This window comes from Hipposideros armiger, unplaced genomic scaffold (genome assembly GCF_001890085.2).
Source record: "Hipposideros armiger isolate ML-2016 unplaced genomic scaffold, ASM189008v1 scaffold_298, whole genome shotgun sequence".
Classification (NCBI taxonomy): domain Eukaryota; kingdom Metazoa; phylum Chordata; class Mammalia; order Chiroptera; family Hipposideridae; genus Hipposideros; species Hipposideros armiger.
The window spans coordinates 424496-435984 of NW_017731648.1; the positions used below are offsets into that span (position 1 = coordinate 424496).

At 54.7% G+C, this 11489-nt stretch overlaps 3 protein-coding genes across 6 annotated transcripts in view; 1 reads left to right on the forward strand and 2 right to left on the reverse strand.

The window, feature by feature from the left end:
• ICAM5 (intercellular adhesion molecule 5) overlaps positions 1–1531 on the forward strand; it is a 6996-nt gene extending 5465 nt beyond the window's left edge. For both annotated transcript variants that reach the window (XM_019659398.1, XM_019659397.1), the window contains 2 exons: positions 241–507; positions 1088–1531. In XM_019659398.1, coding sequence (XP_019514943.1) covers positions 241–507; positions 1088–1362 — 542 coding nt within the window. In that variant the 3' untranslated portion in view covers positions 1363–1531. The remainder of the gene's footprint in view (positions 1–240; positions 508–1087) is intronic.
• Positions 1532–3932: 2401 nt separating this feature from the next.
• On the reverse strand, positions 3933–7038 carry ZGLP1 (zinc finger GATA like protein 1). Of its 3 annotated transcripts, none has more exons than XM_019659283.1 (6): positions 6526–7038; positions 5906–6274; positions 5184–5269; positions 4713–4832; positions 4454–4579; positions 4086–4301 (listed from the first exon to the last, which is right to left on the reverse strand). In XM_019659283.1, exons 1-6 carry the CDS (start codon positions 6663–6665, stop codon positions 4177–4179), a joined length of 966 nt encoding a protein of 321 aa, XP_019514828.1. In that variant the 5' UTR covers positions 6666–7038; the 3' UTR covers positions 4086–4176. The 3 variants fall into 3 exon arrangements, with proteins under 3 accessions (XP_019514827.1, XP_019514828.1, XP_019514830.1); XM_019659285.1 differs by having other exon boundaries at positions 4131–4301; positions 4739–4832; XM_019659282.1 differs by having other exon boundaries at positions 3933–4579.
• A 105-nt stretch (positions 7039–7143) lies between these two features.
• FDX2 (ferredoxin 2) lies at positions 7144–11483 on the reverse strand. The gene is made up of 5 exons (XM_019659286.1): positions 11214–11483; positions 11069–11123; positions 10757–10863; positions 7816–7903; positions 7144–7553 (listed from the first exon to the last, which is right to left on the reverse strand). Exons 1-5 carry the CDS (start codon positions 11365–11367, stop codon positions 7397–7399), a joined length of 561 nt encoding a protein of 186 aa, XP_019514831.1. The 5' UTR covers positions 11368–11483; the 3' UTR covers positions 7144–7396.
• Between the last annotated feature and the right edge of the window lie 6 nt (positions 11484–11489).

Below are 11489 nucleotides of genomic sequence, written 5' to 3' on the forward strand. Positions count from 1 at the left end.
CCCCCCGCCTCAAGTCCTGGGTCAGAAGGACACTAGTGTGAGTCCCCACCTCCCTTCGGTGAAGCTGGGCGGAGATATTAGTCCACACAACAGCCTGATTGTAGGGGGAGGGGGCTCTGATGGGAGACTGGATCCCCGCCTGCGCATTCGAGCAGGGGTGGTCTCAGATTGTGGTGGGCTGAAGCGGGGCACTTGGTCAGCGTCCGGGCCGACCCTGAGTCCCCTCCTGTCCTTCTGCAGACCGGCCTGTGGTGGCCGAACTGGCCGCGTCGCCTCCAGGAGGCGTGCGGCCAGGCGGGAACTTCACGTTGACTTGTCGCGCAGAGGCCTGGCCCCCCGCCCAGATCAGCTGGCGTGCGCCCCCAGGAGCGCTCAACTTCGGCCTGTCGAGCAACAACAGCACGCTGAGCGTGGCAGGCGCCCTGGGTAGCCACGGCGGCGAGTACGAATGCGCAGCCACCAACGCGCATGGGCGCCACTCGAAGCGCATCACCGTGCGTGTGGCTGGTAAGTGGCATCTGGGGGTCGGGGTCTGCGACTTGGGACACCTGACCTCGTCCCTGCCTCCCTGTATCCACAGATGAGACTGGAGGAGGCCAGGGTAGAAGTCTGGGGGTCCTGATGGGTGGGGGGCTTTGATGGTGGGATGAGGGTGAGAAGTGGAGGGAGCGGGAGCTGAATGAACTTCAAGGGAAGGGACCCTCCAGGGCTGTGACTGCTGTGGGGAGAGACTTATTAATTTGTCGGAGTTCTGCCTGGTGGAGAGTTGGTCCAATTCACCCTCCACAATGTCACTATCGGAGGAGGGGGGGGGATGGCCAACTAGATCCCTTCCCCCCATTTCGTGTCACTTTCGGACTTAGTTCTTTCTGGGTTAGAGGAATGACCCGGTTCTCCCACCCTCATCCTTTTGGGGGTGAGGAGAATTGGCTTGTGGGTATCTCTGGGGCCAGGGGCTAATATCATCATGTACTGGGGTGGCGTGTCTTGGATTACACCGACGCTGGGAGGGGCTTGGGTTTGGCATCTCATGGGGGTGGGGGAACGCCCAGCTGATCCAATCTGTTTGAGGGGCTCCACCCCGCAGGTCCGTGGCTGTGGGTCGCCGTGGGCGGAGCGGCGGGGGGCGCCGCACTGCTGGCCGTGGGGGCCGGCTTGGCCTTCTATGTGCAGTCCACCGCCTGCAAGAAGGGCGAGTACAACGTGCAGGAGGCCGAGAGCTCGGGTGAGGCTGTGTGTCTCAACGGCACCGGGGGCGGCTCCGGCGGGGGCGCGGGCCCCGAAGGTGGAACAAAACCTGCGGACACCGGGGAGGCGCCCGCTGGGGGCGAGGTCTTCACCATACAGCTGACATCAGCGTGAGCCGTCTCCCCTCTCCCCGCGGGCCGGGGGACGCCCCCCAGACGCACATGGGGGCTTATTGTTATTTATGTATGTATGTATGTATGTATGTATGTATGTATTCAATTCCAGGAAGTTATCCCCATTTTCTACCCCCCACCCAAAAGTTTTTATAAAGGACACTGGTTCAGTCTGTGTCAGTCTCTGTGATGTGAACTAGCCCAGGGTTCGAATCCAAATAGCTATTTATTCAAAGCACTGTTTTTGTTTTTGAGAATCTGTTCTGTGTGGGGCACAGTCCTGAGCAGTCTGCATGGTGTGACCTGGGGACCACATTCCTTCCTCCCTTTCCCTTAGGCTTCTCTCTTCCTCCCAGCACTGCTTTCTAATCTGGCTAACTCTTTAAGGTGGGAGCTAGGTGCTTCCCAGGCCTGGGTCCCAGCAGAGCTGAGGCTACCTTCCCCGGATGGGTAGAGCCCCCGTCCTAAGGATCTGGGCAATGGACTCCTGCCCTGAGGTCTCTCCCAGATGGTAAACAAAGGTAGTGGCTGCAGCTATGTCTATCAGCCCCCAGGATGTCCCTGTCTCACTCTCAAAGCTTCCTCCATCTTGTGTCCATCCACTGTGCCTCAGTTTACCTTTAATCTGCCTTTGGATTTGACCATGATTCACAAGAGAAACACAGGGTATCAACTGAAAATCCCACTGCACACCACTACCACCCTCACTCCCCACAGCATAAGCAGAGAACAGCTGGGCCTGCCCCCCAATCTCCTCCTCCCTCAAAAGCAGGAACAGAGCTGCAGAGGAGGAAGCAGGTCTGGACAGCTCCGACTCCATTGGCTGCCCATGCCAACATTTCATGAGCAAAGGTGAGAGCGGGAAATGGCAATAGAGGCCACGCCAGTGCTGGGTGCAAGTACAGAAGGCAACAAGGCACAGCCCCTGCAGTCCTACCCGCCTCAATCACCTCTCTCCATTCCCACCCACCTCCTCCAGGTTCCTTGAACCCCCCAGAGTCCTGCCTGCCACAGGCCTTTGCTCTTGCCATTCTATCTGCCTGGAATGTCCTCACCCCAAATGGCCCCATAGTTAGTTCCCTATCCTCAGGTCTCTATTCAAATGTCACCTTCTCAGAGAGGCCTTCCTGAACCATGGCTAAGGCAGTCCCCCAACTCCACATCTTCTATATTTTATTTTCTCTGTAGCACCGTTCACTACTTGACATTTTATTAGACATGTAATTGAATATTTCTTTACTGTCACTCTAGAACATTGGCTGCACTAGAGCAGGAATCTTTGTTCTATTCACCATGGAGTGTCCCCACTGGGGCCTAACATACAGTAGTTGCTCAATAAATGTTGAATGGATAAAAACAGCCATGAGTTTGTAGACACACAGTCTGAGACCTTTGTGTTTTCAGTGTGTGTGCCCAAAGAGACTCTCCGTGCTGGGCATTTGGGTAGCCTGTCATGGTCAGGGACACAGATGTGGCGGTGACTTTGTACCTCTGAAGTCATGGTTGAGCTGGGGAGAGGAAGGTGAATAAAATGACCCTGGAGCAGTAGAGGACTGAAAATTCTGGTAGGTCCTAAGAGGGAGACCAGCAAGGAGCTGAACTAGAGCCTGCCATGGGTGGAAATGGGATGTCTGTTTTAGACAGAATGGTCAAGGGGTGCTTTTTTGAGGGCTGAGCCTCTCCTCCCCAAGTGGTAAGCAGGCAGCAGCTATTGGAGACCTGGGGGAAGGGTGTTCTGATCTGAGGAAGGGGGAGCAAATGAGTCAGGGATTTGAGGGCTGAGGAATCTGGGCCCAGGCCTTCTGTACTGGCTCACCCAGGAGAGACAAAGGGGGTCTCACATGGGCTTGCCTTCCAGGGGCATGTGGCCAGGCAAGTCTCACCTCCAAGGCAGGGACCACCCCTGCCCTTACTGCATCCCACCCATTCTTGACTCTCACTCCTCTCTCCCTGTGAGAGAGTGTTCTGGCGACAGTGGCAGGGCTGAGCTCTGCCCAGGGCCTGCCTCTCCCACATAGGTTTTGGCTTCAGGCTGGGGTCACCTTTTGGTGGAGTTAGAGAGATCTTATTATTTTTTTTAGCTGAGCCATCCTGCCACCTGTTGGCAGCTCAGCGGCAGCTGAGCTTGGGCCGGGACTCGAACCGCTGTTGCTCAGAGCTTGCACTCTTGAGCGAGCTCTTAACCAACTGAGCCACTTGGCTGGCTAGAGAGATCTTAAAAGAGGGGGAGAGGGACACAGCAGGACTGGTGCCCTTAGGAAGCGGGAAGGTGACGTTCTGCAGACAGGGGTGGAGCTAACAGATGAGGGGCCCACTGTGTATAACTGTGTACCAATGTGTGTCATCTGTATGTGTTGCATGTGTGTCTTTTGTGTATATCTGTCATGGCTACTGACAGGTATCTATCACCTATCAGTAAACATGTCTCTGTCAACCCATGTATCTTTCAGTCTTGTGTGTGGGTCTGTCTCTGTGTGTCTCATGTGTCAGCACGTGTCTGTCCATATGTGTCTTGTGTGTGTTGATGCATATGTCTGTCTTCTGTGTGTTTTTCTACATGTGTTGTCTCTGTGTGGTCACTGTTGCCATGTGTGACTTTGTGGTACATGTGACTAATCCCCTGTGAGGGGCTAGTGCCTGTATACATGACCGTGTGTGTGTGTGTGTCCCTCAGAACCCCAATGAGAAAACGCCTGCCCCGCATTCCTGGGCTGGGGGACAGGTGGGTGAGGGCACAAGCGGTAGGATCCCCAAGTCACAGTGCTCCTTCTCTGAGTAGTTCTGCTCTTTATTGTCCCGATTAACAGGATGAATGTCACTCAGAGCATTTTCTGAGAGGGAGCTCAGCCAAGCCTGATTGGAGCAGGGGCCAAGGAGGGGGCAAGTGACCCCCTGAGACAGGCTCCGGGGCCTGAGGCCTGGGTCTTCCACCTGGGGACCCTGAATGGGGAGAGGGTAGAGAACAGAGAGCATACAGGCTGGAGCCCTCAAGACCCAAGTTTGTTTCCCATTCCTTCTAGGAGGGCTTCCGCCCATTCTCCCCCTGGAGAAACTGAGGCAGGACAGGCTTGGCTGGGTGAGGAAGGGCTTACCCTTCCTGAGTTGGGCCTTGGTGGGGACCCAGGGATACCCCACATCTGCCACATAACCGCTTGGGCTGGACATTTTTCCTGGGCACCAGCCAGCAGCTGGAGCACCGGGTGCCATATTTCTTATACCTGGAGTGGGAGTACAAGAAACCAACATTCAGGATGCACCAGGGGTACAGAAACCACCACAAAAAAACAACTTTCCCCAAAGGTGGGTATTTTCCCTTCCAAATACCCCATGCTAGATGATTTGGGACCCCACCCCAACTCTTCCTCCATTCTGCAAACCTGATACCACAGGCATTGCAGAGAGGGGTTCCATCTTCAGCATCTCTCCAGAGCGGGGTCCTCTGGGTCCTACAGGAAGCACAGCGCCGGGGCCCTGAAGGGGCAGAGGCCAAAGGGCAGAAGTCAGAGGCCAAGAGTCTGAGCTCAGGAGTCCCACGTGGGGTGGGGCATTTGGGGGAATCTCTGTGAAGGCCCCACCCAGTTCTGGGCCAGCCCCGGGTGTTGCCAGATCTAAGACAGAGGAAAAGCTAGGACGGGAAACAGATGGCAAAGCTTGGCAGAGGAAGAAGCTGGGGGTGGGGGTGACTCAGCTGAGTGGTGGGGGTACTGCAACTCCTTGGATGGGTCTAAATGGGGAAGCAAGATGGGGAGAAAGACAGGGAGGACAGGAGGTTGGTCTCCCCCCCCCCAAAATATTTATAGCTTTCAGGTTTCCAGGACTCACCCAGGATCTCACTGCCTCCTGGGTTAGCCTCAGGGCCCCCAGTGGGGCCTGTTGGGGGACCCTGAAAGCGGCTGCTGAAGGTCAGGCTGGAGAGCAGACAAGCATGTTAGCACAGGGGAATCTATATCCTGTCCCAGACAGCCCCCCAAAATGAAGATTTCCTATCAAGGTTATCAGGCACCAGGAGGCATCTGATGTTGAAAGGCCTGGCTTTGTCCCTCATCAGCAATAATAATGATTATCGTCTGAAGAGGTAGTTAGCCTGGGGCCAGCCTGCCAGATTGAAATCCCATTTCTCCCTAGTCTTCACTGTGCGACCCTGGACAAGTGATTTCCCCCGTGCCTCAGTTCCTGCATCTGTAAAATGGGCTTTACAATGCTTCAATGAGACCATATACATCAAGTGTTACCTGTTACCTCTTATTGTTATTCCTGACAAATGGAAGCTATTATCGTTATTGGAAAACATAATGGTAGCAGCAGCTGTCAGTATGGTCAGGCCCATCTCATAAAGAGGAGACCCAGGCTCAGACCGGCATGTGGCTGGCCATGGCAGCAGGGCAGGGACTGGCACTAGTCTTGCTTAGAGACTGGGCCATTTCTAACGCAGGACTGGTGTGGGAATCTATGAGCCCATGCCTGGAGGCACCCCACCCCAGGCCTCCGTCCCCACCATTATCATTAATTGCATAAAGGGTGCCCTTACCAGGGCCAGCCCCTACCTGTAGCTGGACATGATCTGTAGGTTGGAATCTGGCTTTATCTGAAACTTCAGGGTCACCCCCTCAAACCAGGGGTCCACTTTCTCTGCACCCCGGTGCGGGTTCAACTGCTTCCGGGGTCTCTTCTGGGGTGGGGCTGAAGGGGCCGAGTGTGTCCCCTGGGGCCCCAGGCTATGTTGCTGGTTGACTGGGGTCAGCATGGCCCTGGCATCCCTGGCCAGAGGTGCGGGTCCCAGCGCCCCAAGGTCCTTCAGCTCCCAGCAGGGGCCCAGGGCCTGGGTGTCTCCAGCAGGGGGCTGGGCCAGCCGCTCTGTCTCTGGAAGGAAGTGCAGGGCAGTGACCGAATCCCGGTGTGCAGGCCAGAAGGACCTGGGAACAAAGGGTAGTGTGTGTGGTCACCCCCTTCCTGGGTGGCACCTACATAGGCCTCGGAGACATGGGGCAAGGGGAACTGCATGACCTCTGATCACATATGACCCCACGCACCCCTGGGGACCAGAACCTCTTCTTTGTAAGTATCAGTAACTAATATTGTGACCCCTGGATAACCCCAGAAACCAGAGATCATGACTCTTTGACCACTCGGCCAGGATGGGGGAAGGGGCGGCTCCTTAACGCACCTGCCACTGGGTCTGAAGCATCTTGGGGCCCTTGGCGTCTCCTGGGTGGGGGTTCCGGGAAGCGGTTCAGGGTCCAGACAGAACGGCGCCAGTTCTCGCAGCATCATGGAGAGCTCCGGCACTAGCTCAGCCTCCATCATGTCCGAGCCCAGCTCTCTTCCCTAGTCTCGCCTGGCCCCGCCCCTGACGGCCCACGGATGAGCGCCACCTGGGTGGGGCGGCACCTGCGGGGTACTGCGCTTCAGATAGAGGTGGGCAATAAGTCCTACCTGGGCAGGGTGGGCGATGTCCAGTGCCGGTTTCCTAGCTCTCAACCTCAGGCCAGCCACCGCCCCTCTCTCCCTTCCGACTCTGCTAGGGTGGCCTGCACATCCATGGCGGCCAAGGGCGGCCTGGGCCCCTCCAGATCCCTCCGCGGCTGCAGGGGCGGGGCCTTGCCACGCTGACGCCTGTGGGCCCTCAGGCTCCCAGGCCCTCTCCTCCAGTCTTCTGTCTCAGTTTCCCCACTGGCCCCAACATGCTGTGGGAGAGGAGAGCTGGGGCCTGGAAGATGCAGCTGTAGATCCAGAGGAAAGCCCCGGCCAGGACACTCAAATTGTGTGAGGCAGAACACTGGAGTTCTGTGAGACTGTTTTATTGTCACTAATTAGATTCCACCCCTATCCATACCCCCATTCTCAGGGGCTTGGGGAGGCCACCCCAACAGGGGGCCCTGTTTCCACCAGAGCCTGAACGTCGGATCTCTCTGGCCTCCTGGGTGCTTCCAACATCTCTCAGGCCTGTCTGTGCTCTGGGCCGGTTTGGCAACTTGGCTGTTCCTCCAGTCCTGGCCCTGAGGCCATGGGTGTATGGGATAGTCCAGCTGCCCATGTCAGTGGGGCTTGGGGACATGGCCATCCACGTAGAAGTTCCTGGTGATCTTGGGCAGGGTGAATTCAGCCCCTTCAAGTTCCGGCGTCAATATGATCTGGCAGCCCAGACGGGAGTTCTCCTGGAGAAGGGGGGCCATGTCCAGCATGTCATCCTCCCTGGGCAAGGGGGGCAATGGTTAGTCATGGGCACGTTGGTGCAGCTGGCGAGGGCCCAGAAGGGCAGGGAGAGGTCACCTCACAGTCCAGGGAGAGGCAGCCCGACCAAGTCCAGGGGAGCTGTGCCCCTGCCAGCAGCTGGAGTGGGGAGAAAAGTTGGGACTGCCCTCCACTGCTGCCCAGTGGACCTCTGAACACTGGGAATGCACAGGCTCAACGGCTAACCCTGCAGCTCTGAGCTGGGAGGGGCCGCCATGCTCACCTCTCATCAGGAGGGGGCAGAAGGTCCAGGTGGTCCTCGCTCACGTACACGTGGCAGGTGGAACACGCCAGAGAGGCTTCACAGGCCCCTGGGGGCAGCAAGTGAAGGGAACGTCGGTAAAGGGCATGGTCATGCGGGTGCCATCCAGTGAAAGACATAACGGAAAAGTCTGTTTTACCACGTGTCCCCCATCTTTCCCTCCTGGGCCTGCACACCCATTGTGTCATCTATTCAGCTAGCTGTTCTAGAGCTGCAGATAGGTTTTTGGTTTTTTTTTAGCTGAGCCATCCTGCCACCTGTTGGCAGCTCAGCAGCAGCTTATTGGCAGCTCAGCAGCAGCTCAGCTCGGGCCGGGAATTGAACCGGCGACCCTGTTGCTCAGAGCTTGCACTCCTGAGCGAGCTCTTAACTGAGCCACTCGGCCGGCCCTCCAAAGGGCTATCTTGGGGTCCCATTTCCCAATGATTCCCCATCATGCTGGGTACATACAACCATTAATGAGCGTTGACTGGACTTCAGTGTAGCTGAGAAGGGAAAGGCCAGGCAGGTTCCCTGTAGCCTGTGAGCTTTTGCTGTGACTGTCACAGTGCTGGACAAATGTGTTCCCACCTCCCTCCTGTTCCTCAAGGAGGGAACAGCTCACTCAGCTAGTGCAGCAGGGGAAGGAGTCATGGAATGAAGGTTGAAACATGCAGAAGCGGGGGTTTCCTGATTGCCTCTGAAGACACTCCCAACCTTCTGATTGATGACAGAACTATCCTTGGGGATAATGTCCCTCCTGGACTAAAACCTTCCAGAGGATTTTCACAGTCAGAATAAAATCCAAATCCCTGGTATCCTCCCACTCCTTCACTCAGTCTACATTAGCCACACAAGCCCCCTTGCTCAACTCCAGCACCACAGGACCTTTGCACTTGGCCCGAAATGCTCCTGTCCATTCTTTTCATGGCCAGATCTTGTCTTTGGGGACTCAACTATCCTCCAAGTCTCCTAGCTCCTGTTTCTTGTCCTTCCCCCTGCTTTGTTAACTCATTAATTTCTATACAGCATTTTTCTGAAGTTACCATCTTAATCTCTGGGTTTACCTGTTCCCCATCAACCTGCCCTCCTCTGTCTGTACATGGCATTAAGCCTGGCATGTTGTAGATGCTCAAGAGACATCTGTTATAAGTGAATGATGGGACAGAATTCTCCTTTCTCTTCCAGACATGTTGGACAGTCAGAGTGGAGGCCTCATTTGAGGCATTGGGTCAAGGCAGCCTCCTGACCCAGCAGAACCTTGTCTCCTGGGAAAAACTTAATGTTGAAATTCCAAGTAGTCCCCTGCTTCTCTTCCTCGGCCCTGTCTCCCACCTCATTAGCACCCTCGTCCCTTGAGATTATCTAATATAAATGTCCCAGCTAGTCACTGCACACTAACCATGTGCCAGGCACTAAGCACTATGCACAACGTCTGTTTAATCCTCCATAACAACCCAGCAAAATGGAACTACATTAGCCCATTTTATAGATGAGGAAACAGAGGCCCATAGATGCTAAGTACATTGCTCAGGGTCACACAGCTGGCAAGAGGCAAAATTTGAACACAGGCCACTTGCCTCTAAAACTCATATTCCAATCTCTATCCTAGATTGCCAACCACTGGATTCCAGAAAAAAATTTAAGGTAGGCCTGCCAAGACCACTCCCATCTCCATCCCCTCTAATGATTAAATCAGCCTCCAGGGCAGCTGGTTGGCTCAGTTAGAGCGCAGTGCTCATAACACCTGGGTTGCCAGTTCGATTCCCACATGGGCCAGTGAGCTGTGCTTTCCACAACTAGATTGAAGACAACGACTTGACTTGGAGCTGATGGGTCTGGGAAAAACACACTGTTCCCCAGTAAAGTCAGCCTCCAAATAATAACAGGGTTATTACATTCACCAAATAATCCTGTACATTTTTTTTCAGGCCATCCTTTTCAGTTGCTGATGATATAATTACATATTTATTCCCTATTAGGTTATAATTGGTATGAAATGACAGGCTTTATCTATTTTGTATACTGCTGCCTGGCACACAGTAAGTGTTCAATATTCATAGAAGAACAGCACAGATTAGTGGCTAAAAAAGGCTGGGTTTGAATCTAATTTTGCCATTTCACCTTGGATCAGGTCTTCGCAACCTGGGGCTCAATTTCCTCACCTATAAAATGAGATAATCTCCCCTACTGCATAAAGTTGTCATGAAGTGTCAACGAATGAGTTAATATGTGTTAACACACTAAAAGTAATGTCTGCTGTTATTATCTTTCCTTCAACAAATACTGACTTAATACCTGTTGCATCTAAATACCATGACAGGCAACACATACATGTGAACATGGCTAACAGGGTTTCTGATCTCATTCTGAAGGCAGATGACAAAGAAGGATCTAAAACAGTGAGAAGTGCTATGAGGACAATAAAACACACTAATATGATAGACTGGGGCATAGGAACTTTAGCTCGGCTGAGGAGGATGAGATTGCCAGGAAGATAACATTTACATAGAGACCTGAAGGATGAGAAGAAACCAGAAGACCTGGTGGGAAATCGCTTCAGACTCAGGGAGTAGTAAATGCAAAGGCCTGAGGCAGGAATGAATTTGGCAGTTTGAGCAATAGCAAGAAAGCCAGTGTGGCCAGAATAGAGGGAGCAAGGAAGACAATACAAGCTCCCAGAGGGCAGGAGTTTTATTATAGTAACTTCAAGTAAATGCTCAATAAACCAATCCTAAAGGACTGAAAGTTAAGAGCTGATAGAGGATGAGGCAGTGGTGAAGAGTCTGGATTTTAGTCCATGATAGGTGGAAGGCCATGGGAGGGTTAAGCAGTGGAGAGACATATATGATTTGTGCGTGTTTGTTTTTGTTTTATAAATGAATAATAAGGGCCTCTCAAATTCTCTGTGCCTGGCTCCCACCTTCCAGGTCCACTCCATGGCGCTGGGCCAGGTGGAGAACATTGTCCCCGACTCTGCCGCTCACAGGAATCCGTTGGCCTGACCGGTCTACGAACACCACATTCACCCTGGGGACAGACAGGGGCGCGGATGCCGAACTGGATGATGGCCCAGAATGTAGGGTTAGGAAGTCTGGCTCGGGCTTGACGGACAGGGAAATAAGGCGAAGCAGATGGGGGACCCAGGGATGACACAGCAGGGCAAGGTGGAGACCAGAGGAACCTCGTGGGATGAGGAATGGAGGACTTGGCCCACCCCCCCACACACACTCACACGTCCCCGGGCCGCTCGGGGCCGCTGGCTTCTTCCTCCCACGCCGGGCGCGAGCCTGGAAAACACGGTTGGGTGAGCGGACACGCCGCGCCCCGCCGGCATTCGACAGGTTAACGCTGTCCCCACCCCGAGGCGCTGCAAGTACCTGTCGCCCGGAATTTCCTGGCTTTCGCTGGCGCCGCCGCCTCCCCGGATCCCCAACAGCCACCAGGTCGGCTCCACCAGGTGCCCCAGGCCACCCGTAGCAAGAACCCGGCATTCGCGGCGCCACGGGCCACGGAGGCAGCCATGACAGGCATCACGTGACCCGAAGACTGGGCATGCGCTGTGGCGCACTCAGGAGCAAACGTCCCATAATCACCCCAATGAAAGCGCCAACGCTTTGTAGCGTGAGTCCAGGCGCTGGAGTCGGAAGAGGTGA